Below are 16,716 nucleotides of genomic sequence, written 5' to 3' on the forward strand. Positions count from 1 at the left end.
AAATCTCCGATAACAGCAGTGAAAATCCACGCTAGTTATCGGAGATAGTGAAATAGAATAGCGGTTCCCTGAAAACCAGCCTTTTATCTACATAGAAAGCCGGATTAGCGAAAAACAAAACCACTGATAAATAATCTGGGTTTTTTTTCAGTGAAAAAGGCACTTTGCGGCACTTTAGGGGCGATATAATGTCGGAACGGGGGAAAGCGCCCGAATAGGATACCCCTTTAAGTGTACAGTGTCCTGTCGCATGGCTGGCTGCACTCGGCACACTATTATATTCTCCCTCTATGCCACTGGGATGGTAAAGTATGAACAAGACCCTGTTCATGCCAACATGCTGACAAATATCAGGTGTCGATCATTAATGGTTGCCCTAGACAATGTTGACTGAATACAGTCTGTTGAACCGGTGGGTAGATATAATGAGTATGTGAGGAGTCCTGACCAAATATGATGGTGATCTTATTAACATGTGGATAGATGAAGGAATCTGGCAATGTGGATGGGGGTTAAAATTAGTTAGGGTTACGAGCATAATGAAGTTGCAAATGTTAAAGATAAACATTCGTATACCTATTTACTGGTGATGATGAGCTATTTATTCACAAACACTTGTATCCAAAAGCATACCATGACAGGTAACCAGTGAGACAAATGATAGCAATTTACAGTACACTAATGTAGGGTACACACCAGAATGATTTGGCCTCAAAACACCCAATTTAAATATAGATATAATCTCGACCGATTGTATGCAAATTAGGAATTTCTGTTCCAATTGTGATCCGATGTGCAGCCCAGCGGGTCTTTTGACAGATCCTACCTGCAGCAGGTAGGATCTGGAAATGACCATTCAGTTGGATACAGGTTAAGATTGGATCAGATTCAGACTGTGTGCAAGTCGTGAGCAGATCATGTGCTCCAACAGATCGTGAGCCGATCGCAAGATTGTCTTATGATCTGATCACGACCTGCATCATTCTGGTGTGTACCAGGCATTGGGGTCTGACTCTAAGTTGGACACAAAGGGAGAGATTCTGGTTGGCTCGGTAAGAATCGCAGCTTACCGAGCACCAGAGACACTGCTCCGCCAAATAACCCCCGCCATCTTTTCCCCTTGCAACCATGCGAGGTGTTGTGTAAGGAAGACACATTCCCTCGCATGCCGCCGCTGCAGGAGAAATCATTCGATGGTCGCTGACCATCGAATGATTTCTCTTGTCATCGCAAATACAGGTCAGTCTGAACTGACTTTTAATTGCGGCCGCCAGGACGAATACCGGGTGGGCAGCTGACGCCAGCCACCGCCCCTGGCAGGCAACAGCCCGGGGATGCCCATAAAACGCTAGGCTTTCCCATGGTCCAACGCTGCCACCTTACCTCCCCGCTGCCAAAGGCCTAGCGAGTTACTCACAGCGGCCATTCGCAGTCGAAGTTTGCACATGCGCAAGCCTCGACCATTTGGGGAGAGGCTGAATTCTGATCAGTACGCGTGATCTAGAATCGGCCCCCAAAGTGACTGTTTTTGCTGGAGGCCTGATTTAGTTTCCGATGCTAATATGAGTTTTGGTGCAGCTAATATGAGACTTCTTGAATCTTCAATTGGAAAGCAGCTTCGCCCACTAGTTTTCCCGCAAGTGTCATCTGTCAGATATAGGCTTCCTGTCTCTGTACCCAATACTATTACTGCTTTCACATTGCAGAAACGGGTAATGACCCGGTATTCTTAAATGGGACTTTAAAACGGGTCTGAGCCTTGAGACCTTTCACATTGCAGGCGAAAACCGTTTTAAAAATCATTTAATACCATTCACACATTCAACCCGTTTAACCCCCAAGGGACACGTTTCAAGCCATAGATATAGAGCCATTCACACTGCCTAAAAAACGGCTCTGAAACATGTAGGACTCTGCTTTTTAAACGTGTTGAAATACCGGTTAACTTTAACCGGTAAATCAACTCTGGCACTTTCACACTGCAGCCTTAAACGTTTTAAAATGGAAAAAAACAGCAATATACCGTTTTAAAAGTGCAGTGTGAAAGGGGTATAAGAGTCGCACAAAGCTTTAGCTTCACCGACAGATCTCGTCCCACATGTTGCCACCTGGTTTCATCCTATTCCATACAAAGTGAGATCCAGCAGAGTTTCATCTAACCTAAGAATCAGACGTAGGGACTCAAACATGTCTACGTTCGCTCCTGCGCATACGCTGAATGGTAAAAAAAAAAAAAAAAATGGTACTTGTTTCCTAGCACGGCCACAATCGCGGGCATCGTGTGTCATTTTTAGTGGTATACGACGCGACCGACGCGATGCCCCCGATTTTCCCATTGAAATGCATTGAAAATAGTCAAAATCGCGTCGGTCGCGTCGTATGCGGCTAAAAAAGCCTTAAATGGTCCAGACGCGATGCCCACGATTTCCCCCTAGGAAACAATGTTAAATGGCTCAATGTACCCGCGATGCCCCCGATTTCTCATAGGGAACAATGTTAAATACCTCAATTTCACCAAATCATCATAGGGAACAATGGTAAATGGGCCAGAAAGCCCCAAAAACACCCCAGAACAGTGAAATGTCCCCCCAAAAGTACTTTACGCTACCCCACGATCAACGCGAACCCGAAGCGTGGCGAGCGCAGCGAGCCCGCGAGGGGCGGCGGTACGCGTCCTCCGACCTTTTCATACCCCCACTATCCACTAGGGCGTGGAGTTGAGAATAGAATAGTGCCCGAAGCGTGGCGAGCCCCGCGAGGGGACGCGGATACCTTCACAGGTAAACGCGTCCCTTCGCGGGCTTCACAGGTATCCGCGTCCCCTCGCGGGGCTCGCTGCGCTCACCACGCTTCGGGCTCGGTGGCTCGCTGCGCTCGCCACACTATTCTATTCTCAACTCCACGCCCTAGTGGATAGTGGGGGTATGAAAAGGTCCGAGGACGCGTACCGCCGCCCCTCGCGGGCTCGCTGCGCTCGCCACGCTTCGGGTTCGCGTTGATCGTGGGGTGTCGTAAAATACTTTTGGGGGGACATTTCACTGTTCAGGGGTGTTTTGGGGGGTTTATGGCCCATTTAACATTGTTCCCTATGATGATTTGGGTAAATTGACCCATTTAACATTGTTTCCTATGGGAAATCGGGGGCATCGCGGCTAAATTGAGGCATTTAACATTGTTCCCTATGGGGAAATCGCGGGCATCGCGTCACGACCATCGCACCCGATTTTTTAGTGCTTGCGATGGCCGCGATGCCCCCGATTTTTCCTCACGATGCCCACGATCATGATCGTTGTGGCCGTGCTAGGAAACAAGTACCAAAAAAATTGATATTTCTGTCCGTGAGCAGAGTAAAAAAATAAAACCAATTAAATTGTTTAAGAAGAACATAAAATGACCTCTAAGGGAAGGCGGAGCCAACAGCCGACAATGGGGCAGATGTATTAAGCTTTAACAAGAGACAAATGCAAGGGTGATAAGGAGAGATAAACATCCATCCAATCACCTGCTAACTGCAATGTTACAGCCTGTGTTTGAGAAAAGTCAGTAAGGAGCTGATTGGCTGGACGTTTATATCTCCTTATCACCCATGCATTTATCTCGTTAAGGCTTAATACATCTGCCCCTCTATCTGACTGGATATGACTGGATGTGATGCAGCAGGTTGACCCAAGACCACCACTGGTACATGTGTGAAGTTAAATGTAGGAGGTTAGCATGTACAGACAATTTCCATTCACATTGAATCACTGCAATCTGATCTGCGCAATTTGGCCTGCATGGTGAGCATCACCTCTGATTTATCTAGCGCACGTCAGGCGCTGAAGGCAAATGTCTGCTATGTATTATTGCACATGCTCTAAGTCAATAAATAATCCAGATATTATAGGTAAAGCTTGCACATAGCGATTCTGATATCAGAGTCTGTTTACCATTGCCTGACCTATAACAAAACTCTTTTAAGTTAAATGAAATGTCTGACTAGTGGATGGGATCCGTGCTTTGGATACAAAAAGGCCGGTTTATGCTCAAAATAAAATCGATTGAGAGAGAGAAATGCAGCCGGCAAATTAACAAAGAACGGTGAGTACTGGGAGTATATGGTACTTCACGGCCAAGTGATTGCAGCTTTACTCGGATTCACAAAAACTAAAAACTGCAACAAAATTTTTTCCCAAGTAGAATTCCATTCATTATGATAATGGATTGTCATTTTTTATATTATCCTTTTTTATATGGCAGCATCAGATATCCGCAGCGCCCAATCGCAGAGTACATATATGAATAAGCGAAACAGTGACTTCCAGAACAATACAATAGAGGGCAAGTACAAGGTACATAAGCATAGCTGCATCAGCAGAGGGCACAGGAATACGTATCTGGTGCCATCAAAGATGGTTTAAGTAAGAGAAGTAAAAGCACATGAGGGAAGAGGACCCATTACCAAACCCAATCTTCGTATCTGGATTACAAACACCGTACTCTCTGCTCACATCCACAACATTTATGTCTTAATACATTTTCTTGCCCCTCACTCATGTTGGCATGCACCTTATGGCCCTAGTGGAAAAATGGTGGAGGGAGCGGGTAAAAATTCTCTTTCTGGCACAGGGCGCCAAAAAGTCTCATTCTGGCTCTGCAATGCAGCCAAAATATGGCAATCCCTAAAACTTCTTATTTACTTCACATTATTAGTTTTGTGACTAAGGTATTACTTTTATAGATGATAGAATGTATCAAACTTACAGTACCTGCACTATCTGTACTATTCAATTATACCAACAAATGGACTCACCTTCCGACCCAGAGGCCCAGGAACGCCCGTCAGACCAGCCAAACCAGGGTCTCCCTAAAGCAGAAAAACAAAACAGTCAATTCCTTGTAGTGCCAAAAAGACCAGGACCTGCTACCCTGGAATGGTCCTTGCTGTAGATATGCCAGCATTTAACATCAACCCTCCACCACTATAAATAACGTTAGCAGGTCTGGTCCAGACACTGGCTTAATGTGTCTTGCGGGAAGTCAGTGGCTGGAACACTGCTCACAGTTACAGGCTCAAGAATGATGTCCTATTCTTTTATTAAACAACCAACATGAAACCAACATGAAAGAAATTAGGGAGTCATATCTTCCAAACAGAAAACAATATGTCAAGGCTCTGGCCCTGGCTTTGATAAATGGTCCCAGCTATAAAGGGGCCTACACACGGGTAGATTTGCTGAGCGATCTGAGAGATGCTAGACGCTCAGCACAAAGAGATGTGTCAGCGATGTGTGCTGAGCGATCTGTCAGGGCCAGTGTTCTCCAGCGATGTCACTAGATTTATCCAGCATGCTGGATATTAATCGCCGGGTGATAGCACCGCATGGGGCCACATATCGCTATGGCACCTACACACAGAGCGATGTAGGGGCATTTTCTAAGTGATTTAGTTTAGATCGCTTCGAAAATGCCCTGAAATCGCCCCATAAGCCTTAAATCAGATGTATTCTATTCGTAAGACTGGTTTCACTGGTCAGAAAGCCAACTGTGGCTGAAACATGTGTTACCCATAGCAACCAGTTTTCATACATGTCCCCAAATGAATTTGTTTTGGCCCTGGAAACCCAGCTACGGACCATTCTCCCTGCCTGGTTCACAGAATGGTTTCCCTGGACGGGTAATATAGGAATACATAATTTCATAGATTTTACGTACAACATTTTTTTGTGGGTAGCGTGCATCATAAGCGACAGCAGGTCCAAATTGATCTTTGGTTAGCACAGTTGGCATAGTGGGCAGCATTACTTCCTCACAGCCCTGGGTTCAAAAGTTCAATTGCTGACCAGGGCACTATCTGTGTGGAGTTTTTAAACTTCTCATGTGTGTGCATGGATTACCTCCCACACTCCAAAAACACAAATGACAAATTAAAATTTTGTATGCGTGTCCATGTGACAATAGAATGTAAGCTCCTCTCGGGAAGGGACATGCGTACGTACGTGAGTGACTAAAATATTTTCTGAAAAAGCGATGTGTAATACATGCACACTATATAATAACTTGAATACAAAATGTTTTGTCTGCAATGAGAGGACTATTTATGTTTTTCCTACCAAATGCTGTTCCATAATAAGTGCTGCATTAGTACTAAAGGTCATTAGGTCGACCCTTAAAAAGTTGACTTGCTCAATGTTAACATGGGGAAAAAAATTGTCACAAGCAAAAATGTTCCCAATCATGCTCAACGTGGGTGTAAAGTTTTAGATTAAAAAAAATAATAATAATTGTGAAAGATTCATGTCGACCATATGCTGTATCGACCATTGTCAAATTGACCTTTTGCCCATGTTGACAAATAGTGGTTGACCGATTGACTGTCAACCTTATTACTGTCGACCCATAGGTCATACTGGGCCAGATGTACTAAGCTTGAAAACAGATAAAACGGAGACTGATAAAGTACCAGCCAATCAGCTCCTACCTGACATTACACAGGCTGTGTTTGAAAAATGACAGGTAGGAGCTGATTGGTTGGTGGTTTATCCCTCTGCATTTTATCACATTTTCAAGGCAAAGCACATCTTGCCCACTGTGGGATGACAGGAGGGAAATCCTTCTTGCCCTCACATGCACAGGAAATTGCAACATTTTCTACAAGCATAGGCCATGGACAAGCTAGATGAGGAATACCTTCAGTCCATTCAAAGCTTTCCCAGGAGAGATGCCAGGATCACCTTTTTGACCCTGAGAAAAAAATAAAACACAGCTTTTAATCAAAGTCCATGGTTGCATATTTTCCAAGATGTAAAATCACAAAAGTATGCTTGCTGCTTCTGGAAACTACATGTCCCAAAATTCCCTGTCAGGATGGCCATACATTTGCTGTATGATACAACAGAGTACATATTACAGCATGCATTGAACCGGTGGCACTCCAGCTGTTGTGAAACTACAAGTCCCATCATGTTTTGCCATAGTTTTGTTATTAGGGAATGCTAAAACTATGTCAAGGCATGCTGGGATGTGTAGTTTCACAACAGCTGAACTGCCGTAGGTTGGACATTCCTGTATTACAGCTTTACTTTTACATCTATGCTTAACACAATTCAGGTCCCAAGCAACTCCGATAGCGCCAGGTGTATTTTACGCTGAAATCGCATTACAATGCCATGCAATTAGGATGCACCAGGAGAGTGGGCCGATTCATATGATATGCAACAGTGAGGCAGATGTTAAGCCTAGTGAAGAGATAAATGTGGAGATACTGTAAAGTGGAAGGCGATAATAATGCACCAGCCAATCAACTCCTAACTGTTATCTTCCAAACATAGCTGATTGGTTGGATGTGTTTTGTCGGAAACGGCCGCGGACTTTTGTTTTCACCGATTTCAGGACTTTCTGACACTCAACTGTCGGTACATTGAAAACCAACATACGAATTAGTGTCGGAGGCCAGCAAAAATGGCCGGGATACCGACTGTCGGACGTTCCGACAGTCAGAATCCGTGATTGAATACCCTCATAGATTCAGAGACTGAGGGGTAAATGTATATCTCTCATGCACAGCCCAGATCCGACAGTTGTCTGCACGGTCATTGCTACCACCAGGCCAGGGATTTTAGAATGTAATTAGCATATTGATGCTACTTGTCCAGCCCACAGGATAGTGAAAAATCCGGCATGATGTACTGAAATATATGTACCTAACCTCTATGATCACATGGAAAGCATTAAGAAATAGTTTTGTGAATTTAAAGTACTGTGCAGAAGCCGTCATTTTTAAGTATATATATATATATACCTGTTACTCTGACAAGCAGGGGGGGGGGGGGGGGGGGAGCGAGGAGGTTACCCCGAAACATGTAGACGAATTAAACTTCACTTGTTTCACTATTCATCAAGTCTCAGAGTGCCGCCGCAGTTATTGGAGTGGTATATATATATCTATATATATATATATAGATATATATATATATATATATATCTATATATATATATATATATATATATATATATCTATATATATAAATAAAGCAGGAACATGGAAGGAAAGGGTGCAGAATACACTTGATGTCTCTGGGTATTAGTGATATCGCTCTACTGACTGATAACGCTACAGTACACTTCCAGCCCTGAGTCCATGTGGAAGATATATTAGATACACGGCGTTGATTTTGACACTCTCAGTCACATCTGCCGAGTGGATCTGTGTGATCAAGTGGCTCCAGGGACTTGTGGGAACAGAAACATTGCCAGAGTTTCCTCAGCTTTATATTTATACTGTGGCTATTAGGTGTTGATCCTCAGATGTCCTTAACCCTTTCCCAGCTGCCTGACAGGCCCATGGGACTATAAATAAAAATTAAAAATCACACACACAAATCACAGGCTGGTAGGTCTGCAATCCATCCAGATGATGAGAAAGGCTGTTGTCAGCCTAGAGGCTTCATTCTCATCAGCAGGTATGTGAGTATAATCTATCTGGCTTCCCATAACTGCTCCGGCAGCTTGTTAAGTTGCAGTCCTTGGAAGTGTGTGAGCGGCAGGAGGCAGGGGGATGATTAGACACAGATGCACTGTATCTGTGAATGAATGTAAGCAGGCTCTGCCAAGCTGGGACGGGTAATCTCAGTGCTGGATTGCAGCTATCACAGCATTGCTCCTGGGACCTTCCAGACACCTCTGCTCGCTCATGGTTAACCCTGAACTACTTCGAATAAAGGTTGCCATTACTAATAATAATAATTCAGAATAATTGATTTATATAGGGCTCTTTGTCCAGCAGGACTCAAGGCACTTCATAATAAAGCAGCTTGTATGAGGTGAGCTTTATAATTAGATGTGTTGCTTTAAGTCATGATCACCTAGAATCTATTCATGACACAGATTGGTGTGGCTTTGCTCTCGGCATGGTTGTCCTCCTTTGGCCACCCACTGCAGTAGTGAAAGTCTGGTGGTTGAGGGAACCAAACCAAACCGAAGGCTTCATTGCGAGAGTCGTAGACGTTCTTTAGGAAGGACAGACAGGCTTTCACATTTATGGTAAAGGTTGACTCGCACCAAAAACCCTAAACACGTAGCAGAGGCAGGGGAAGATTTACTAAGGGAGGGTTTTGCCGAACCGCATAGTTTTATGGCGCATTGATGTGAGGCTTGTAGACCATCCAGTATAAGAAAGGCCAAACCTCACATCAAAGCAAATAAGTTGGGTGTTTGTTTGGAACTATTTACTGGGCCAAAGGGTTTTTTTGTGTGTGTTTACATTTATTTCCATTATGGATTTACGTAGAACCAAGGAAAAAAAAGGGAGGGATAATTTCATTAGAAATCATGAGTACCATATAATTTTATTAAGCAAAGCAGAATTATTAGTTTATTATTTGATACATCAGAAGAACTCATTTATTTACAAACTGCTGCAAGAATCTATATTTATGGTCATACTACTGGGGTTGATAATATGGATTCTGTATACTACTGGTGTAATAATTGTGTAATAAATTAACTTAAAAACTGGGGGTACTAGTTTTTGGAATATGGTCGCTAGGTCGACAGTATGAAGGTTGCCATATATACAAGGTTGACCACCAAAGGTCAGCTGTGCTTAGCTCAACAATGGGAAGGTCGACAGTCAACAGTCAACAGGTCCAGTTTCTCAGTAATTTTTTACCCTACCGTCCAATATGGCGTGAAGGGAGAATATAATGGCGTGCCAAGCACATGAGGGGGAATGCAGTGCACTGATACAGTGTCCATGCCGACTTATGTCAACATTCTGGACAAAACAAAATTGAAAATCTCATGTCGACCTTCCAACCCTGTCCACGTACTGCATGTGTCGACCCTAAGCCCTGTTGACCTTTAGTAGTCTATCTACATTTATGTTGACCTTCATACTGTCGACCCATACCCCTAGTTTTTCAGGCCATGCCCTGAAGCACTCGGTCCAATGGCATGTAGCAATAGGCTTGCAGATTACAGAAATGGGTAAAAATGGATGTTTTACCACGTTGATTGGCAATAGCAAGTGCAAGCATGAAAAACCTTCACACGCCAACCGCTAAGAGGAAGCTATGACCGCTGATGTATTTTCAATTAAAAAAACTGTAACAGAATAACTATATTTAATTGATAAATTAAAAGAAAACTCACATTCTGATTTGTAATCACTGAACATCCAGTACCTTTACTACATGTTAGAAATTTTCTATTGAAAACTTTTTTTTATAATATACTTATTCCCTGTCTTCCCCTTTTATTTTATCATCACCAATTGGAGAGAGTCGTTTAAAAAGAAATATGGGTCTTGCCACTGTAAAATCACATTAATCATGATCGTCAAACCCAGACTGCACTGTACGTTACAGCTTAGTATAGCTGGTAGGTGGACTAAAACAATCTGGCTGCCAGCCTAGCTTAATCAAACTGAAATAGACAAGTTATGTCTGCGCTGATAATTTATAACCTGGACTTGGCTGCAGGAAAAGTACACTGCGAGGACTGGGAAGACTTGAGGGACACTCTGGAAGGGAAAATGTTACAAACAAAGCCCCAGGTCTGGAATCAGTAACTCACAGAAAAGTGACACAGCCAGGCAAGTTCTTCATCAATGCCGCTATTGACATGAAGCCAGTGGCTTCCACTAGATGGTGCTATAAACAGAGTGGAGGGCATTGAGTTATTCATTGCTGCTAATGTGTTACTATAGCTTTTATTTCTCCATCTCAGTGGTTTTGGTTTTCAACCTGGGGTACCTGTAACCTTGGGGATACTCTGCAGACCTGTTGGGGGTACTTGAATAATATTGGTAATGGCGGAAGAAGTCTCCGGTTGCCGTAGAGATGGACCACGTTGCATCACTTCCGGTTTCGACTGCAACATCATCAGCGTCTCCTCATGCTTTTGCCCGAGCAGCAATCCACTGGGACCTACCCACGCTGCACTCTTACATTTATTTACCGTTTATTATATAGCGCAGCATATTCCGCTGTTCTTTACAATTACATCAGCGTTCATCTGCCCAGTGCTGACACGGATGGAGGAAGCAGCAGCATTATTATTTCTACAGGTGTTAGCGGGAACCCCGGAGATACTACACAGCCAGCAGCCAGACACAGATGTGCCCATACACTACTGCTGCACTACTCCTTAATATAAGAACATGCAGAAGGATAACACAACGCCAGAGGCGGATTGGTCCGCCGGGAAACCGGGCCATTTCAAGGTGGGCCGGCCCAAAACTCATTAAAAACGGGCCAGCCGCGCTCCCCCCCTGGGCTATCAGGGCCGCGGCACTTTGGCCAAATCCAAAATGGCTGCGGGAGGGCTGGTGCACATGCGCACAGCACCTCCCATGAGCCTTCAAGCTGGCTCCCAGCTCCCGTTCCCCCTCCGGCCGGCTACCCCGCTAGCAGAAAGAAGAAGCAGCAGGTGAGCCCCATCCTGCGCATTACATATACATACACCACCGCTGCCATCCCACCACCACACTACTTATACCGCCGCCGCCACTCCCCCCCCCCCCCCCCCCCCACTTACACCACCACTCACTTTGGATATTTGAAATTTAGTGGAGGGGATACTCATAAATGAAAAGCCTAATCAAGGGGCACAGGATGGAAAAACAGTTGGGAACCGCTGATCTATCTCTATATAAAAGGCTAAATACTCCTCACCACTGAGGTGAAGTACCGTCAGTGACCACTTGACGGACCAAATTACTCCTTAACAGAAAGTGAAACTAAAATCATCTGTTTCAAACTTGCTGGATATGGAGAAAGGGAGCTGTGAAGACAGATCGGAGGTAGGAGAAGTACCGCCACCGATTACTAGAGGCCACCTGGCAGACCAAAGTGCTCCTTTGTGGGTTAAACCATGTCATAACACAAAGCAAACTTCCCAACTGTCCCTTTTTCTGCGGGGATATCCTATTTTTTGGGGACATTCCCACGTCCCGTCTGGGGCCTGTAGTGTCCCGGACCGGGGGGCAGTTGGGAGTACCCCCTGTCACCCGGTGAATAGACGCTAGAATAGAGAGTACTGTTCTGTCTGTCCTTGTGCTGTGCGCATGCGTGTCTAGAGGGGCTGGCCAGCAGCTTACAGAGCCGCTGGGCCATGCCCCCACAGCGGAAAAATGCCCCCCTTCCCACCAGGCCATGCACCCAAATTTCAGGTACATGGATGTCCCCCTTCCTCGGCTTAAAAGTTCAGAGGTATGAACAAAGTGAAATAAATTTTTGCAGGGACACTGATCTGTTTCATACTTGGACAGAGATTGGAGGTAGGAGCAGATAGGGACCAGGGGTGGGGTGGAGAGTTTGTGAGCTAAAAATTGGCCCAGCTCATAGAGAAAGTACACTGCAGAAGCCGTCATTTTGACAGGCTTTAGTTTTAGCTAATAATGATATAGAAGCAATATTAGCAGGAGAATCACATTAGATTAATGGATTGACAGGTGTACGCACGGTGAGATTGCTTTGTTATTCAATCCCATTCAATAGGGATCGAATTGCAAGGCAAGGCAAACACATTCCACTTGGACTATATAGTAGAGATCTGTACTATATTGTCTTGCCTGCACAATCTTTTTTCCTATTCGCGATGCCGCGCATTGGAATCAAATCTAATGGCATGTGTTCGATTTTTATTCAGTTTTGCTTAAATTACCAAAATTGAATAGAAAAAAAATAGACCACATTTAACCGTGTGTACGGGACATAAGATCACATACACTTGCAAAATGCGAAGGCTAAAGAACAAGGAAGGATGCCGCACAGCATTGGCAGCATGGCATCACACATCATGTCTTCTCGTCAGTCTTGCAGATCAACCAGAAGATATCGCATGTAACCACGGGAGCTAACAAATCGAAGGTACACACTGAACAATCCAGCTGATTGGTCAAAGATCATTCTAGTGTGTGCCTACACTTACTGAACATTCATAAATTCAAACCTATTTGTTAACCCTTTGAGAGTGAATCTGTCAACATGTGTGAAAATTACCAAGCAAACATTGTTATTCATCATAATGACCTGTAATGGTTACCTTATATAGGAAATAATAAAGGTTTTGATTTACACACATTTTTTATTTTCATTTATAGAACAAATGTAAGGGCAGCTGCTCTTTTAGCTGATATTTGGAACATCTGTCACAGAGATGCTGGCACTTAAAGGGTTAAACGTACAAAATGATAGCAAATGAATAAACTTCCACAAACCATAGTGAACATATCATCACTGTGTAAATGATTGGAAGACCAGAACTGAGAGTAATGCAGGAGTACATAACCAACCAAAGTGTTGAGACAACGTTTGCACATGGAACTGTGAGTCTAGAACCGCACAGTAAAATGGAGAGAACATACAGTATATTACTAGCGATAGCTGCAGGCATCCATTTTTCCTAGATGAACCCATACACATTCAAAACATGGTGCAGCTCTATTTACTGAAGAGCGTGTCTGTACACAATACAGGTGATGATGTGTATATTGAAATGCTTTTACTCAAATTGTACAGTTTGCTTTGCCTTATAAGTGGTTCTGGATACAGTTCTGGGTACCATGATATAAAGACTTGCACAGAAGATATTGCAGCAATACACTGACTTGTGCAGTCCTTGTTGCATTTCACTATAAGTATAAATGTGTTAGTACTGGTCGAGAAAAGGTATATGTCTGGGTGCCATTCATAAGTCAATACTTGTGCCGGTACTTGTTTCCTAGCACGGCCACATATCTTATGGATCGTGTACCTTTAGTTAAGGTACACGATCCATAAGATGGACCCGATTTCCTTTGAAATCAGGTCCATTTGGCCGGCTAGGATAAAATATCGGGGGCATCGCGTCGGTCGAGACCGTTAACAATGGTCCCGACGCGACCGACGCGATGCCCGCGATTTCCCCATAGGCTTCAATGTTAAAAAATATTTTAACATTGAAATCGTGTCGGGAAAGGTAAAATATCGGGGGCATTGCGTCGGTCGGGACCATTAACATAGGTACCCGACGCGATGCCCCCGATTTTTACATAGGCTTCAATGTTAAAAGATTTTTTAACATTGAAATCCTGAAAAAATGTGAAAAATGTGAAATGGGCCAATATGACCCATTTCACATTTTAGATGTCCCCGTCGTCACCCCACGATAGACGCCAACCCGAAGCGTGGCGAGCGCAGCGAGCCCGCGAGGGGCGGCGGTGCGCATCCTCCGACCTTTTCCCTACTATCCACGTCGGCGTGGAGTTGAGAATAGAATAGTGTGGAGAGCGCAGCGAGGCGAGCGCAGCGAGGCGAGCGCAGCGAGCCCCGCGAGGGGACGCGGATACCTTCACAGTTATACGCGTCCCCTCGCGGGCTTCACAGGTGTCCGTGGCGACGCGGACACCTGTGAAGTTCGCGAAGGGACGCGTTTACCTGTGAAGGTATCCGCGTCCCCTCGGTGGCTCGCTGCGCTCGCCACACTATTCTATTCTCAACTCCACGCCGACGTGGATAGTAGGGGAATGAAAAGGTCCGAGGACGCGCACCGCCGCCCCTCGCGGGCTCGCTGCGCTCGCCACGCTTCGGGTTGGCGTCTATCGTGGGGTGGGGTGTACGCTGTGACATTTGGGGGGGTTGAGAATATTTTACATTGAATCCAATGTAAAATCGGGTCCCAGGGACCCGATTTACATTTAATAAAAAAAAAAAATCGGGTCCAAAATCGGTCGGTCGCGACGATCGCATCGCATGCGACCAAATCGCATGCGATGCGATCGACCCGATTTTTCCGACACGACCACCCCGATGTAAATCGGTGTGGCCGTGCTAGGAAACAAGTACCCTTGTGCCATTAAACAATGATTTCAGATGAGCACTGACCTTCGGACCTTGAAGTCCGGGTGGGCCAGGATTTCCATGTGGGCCAGGAGCACCCTATAAAACAAAACAAAAAAAAACAGTAAGACATATAAATTAGATTTATTATTTTTAATAATATGAAAACTTTTTGTTTTGTCTGTAAAAACTTTACAGGTGCAGACATGTAAATTTGCTAGCCTGGACTGCAAACAATCCCCTGTTTTCAAAAGATCTCACACTAATGCTGTGTACACACGGTTCGAATCAGTGACACTGAATCAAACTGTGTTTGCTGCATTCGATGCAGATCTGATCCCGATCCGCGGCCGCACGGCATAGACAGCAGAAATAGATTTGGCAGGAAAGTGAAGCAAGTTCCATGCTGCTAATGCAGCATCCCCCCTCCCCCACGCGACCTCCCTCCCCCCTGCCCTTACGTCAGTAACCCGCTTGCCATCGATATTGAATCAGCATCCGCTAGAATCAAACCAAGTGTACACAGCTATAGGGGAAGATCTATCAAACACATGGAGATAAAGTGGAGAAGTTGCTCATAGGAACCAAACTTTTTGTCATTTTATAGATTGTGCTTGTAAAATGATAGCTGAAGAGCCTGTGAGGTTTGATACATCTCCCCGTATGTGTGGCGTGTTTTGAAAATAGGCACTTTCTCTTCCATAGAGCAATTCCTGAAAGTGCATCAGCGCTAATAGCAGCCAAACACGCTGCACTTCCTGGTCTAACTTGCACTAGACATAGGAAAGCAAACAGACTGTTTGACAGCTGGACAGCCACATGAGGTCTACACCTATAATGGCCAAGGAAATTTGTACCTGAATTTTTTATAAATAAATAAAAAGAATATCTGAATACCACAGTTATTAGAGGACGGTTTGCACAATATAGCTGGGGGTGTTCACAGAAACCTAAGAAGAAGACCAGAAACTTAAAATATTATTGAAGGGTCTCAGCATTGAAAGTAATCTTCATTAAGTAACATATCATTACATAAAGACTGCCTTCTTCTGGACATAGCGGGCCTTTAGATGGGTATGGGTCATAGAGTCACCCACGGGAAGATTCAGCTTTTTGGATACACAGGAGTGAACATCCGGTCACCCTGCTCTACTTGTTTTTGCGATTGAACCTTGAAGTCAACATCTGTTAAATAGTGGGAGAATCAAAGTGTTAAAGGGATATACCCTGAGCCATTTTTTACAAGAGCTTTGTTATTTGGCGAAATATTTATACCCACAAAATTCTTATATGGAATATTCGTTTGTTTCAATCATTTTGAGACACTACAAGAAGTACAACTGCATTTGTGTCAATCAAGTCGTCGAACGCCCCTGATGAAGTCACGTGGTTGACGAAACGCGTTGGGCCTGCTACTGTACTGGATCATTGTACACTGTTTGATTTCACCAAATGAACGTGTAAAACTGTGTATCTTTTATAAGCCTATTTGTAGGCTTTTTATTAAATATTTGTACTTTTACTAACAAAAGGAAAAGTTGTGTATTTTCACCTTAAGCGCACTCTGTATCTGTATTGTATTTCACCCACAGGAAGGTCGACATGCATTACACCACTGAAGGTTGACAAGGCCTTAGGTTGACACTTGAAAAGGTTGACATGAGCTTAGGTCGACAGGGTCATTAGGTTGAAACATGGTCTTAGGTCGACTTGAAGGTCGACAGTCAAAATGTCAACATAGGGGTTTCATGTATTTGTTCCGAATTTCGACACAGTCGATATGGACACATTTCGGGCACACTATTTTATTCTCCCTACATGCCCTACTGGATGGTAGGGCATGAAATACCGGCTGTCGGCACAAAAAAAACCTTTGAATAACCCATGTCAACTTTTTGACTCTCGACCTTTCCTA

The 16,716-nt window shown here is 44.3% G+C and overlaps 1 protein-coding gene across 1 annotated transcript in view; it reads right to left on the reverse strand.

Moving 5' to 3' along the window:
• The window catches only part of COL27A1 (collagen type XXVII alpha 1 chain), a 321,471-nt gene that overhangs the window by 246,157 nt on the left and 58,598 nt on the right, over positions 1-16,716 (reverse strand). Inside the window, exons 5-7 of the mRNA XM_083158983.1 lie at positions 14,847-14,900; positions 6,670-6,723; positions 4,793-4,846 (exon numbers count right to left, since the gene is read on the reverse strand). Of these exons, the coding sequence (XP_083015109.1) occupies positions 4,793-4,846; positions 6,670-6,723; positions 14,847-14,900 (162 nt within the window). The remainder of the gene's footprint in view (positions 1-4,792; positions 4,847-6,669; positions 6,724-14,846; positions 14,901-16,716) is intronic.

This window comes from Crinia signifera, chromosome 9 (genome assembly GCF_055691185.1).
Source record: "Crinia signifera chromosome 9, ASM5569118v1, whole genome shotgun sequence".
In the NCBI taxonomy this organism is placed as follows: Eukaryota; Metazoa; Chordata; class Amphibia; order Anura; family Myobatrachidae; genus Crinia; species Crinia signifera.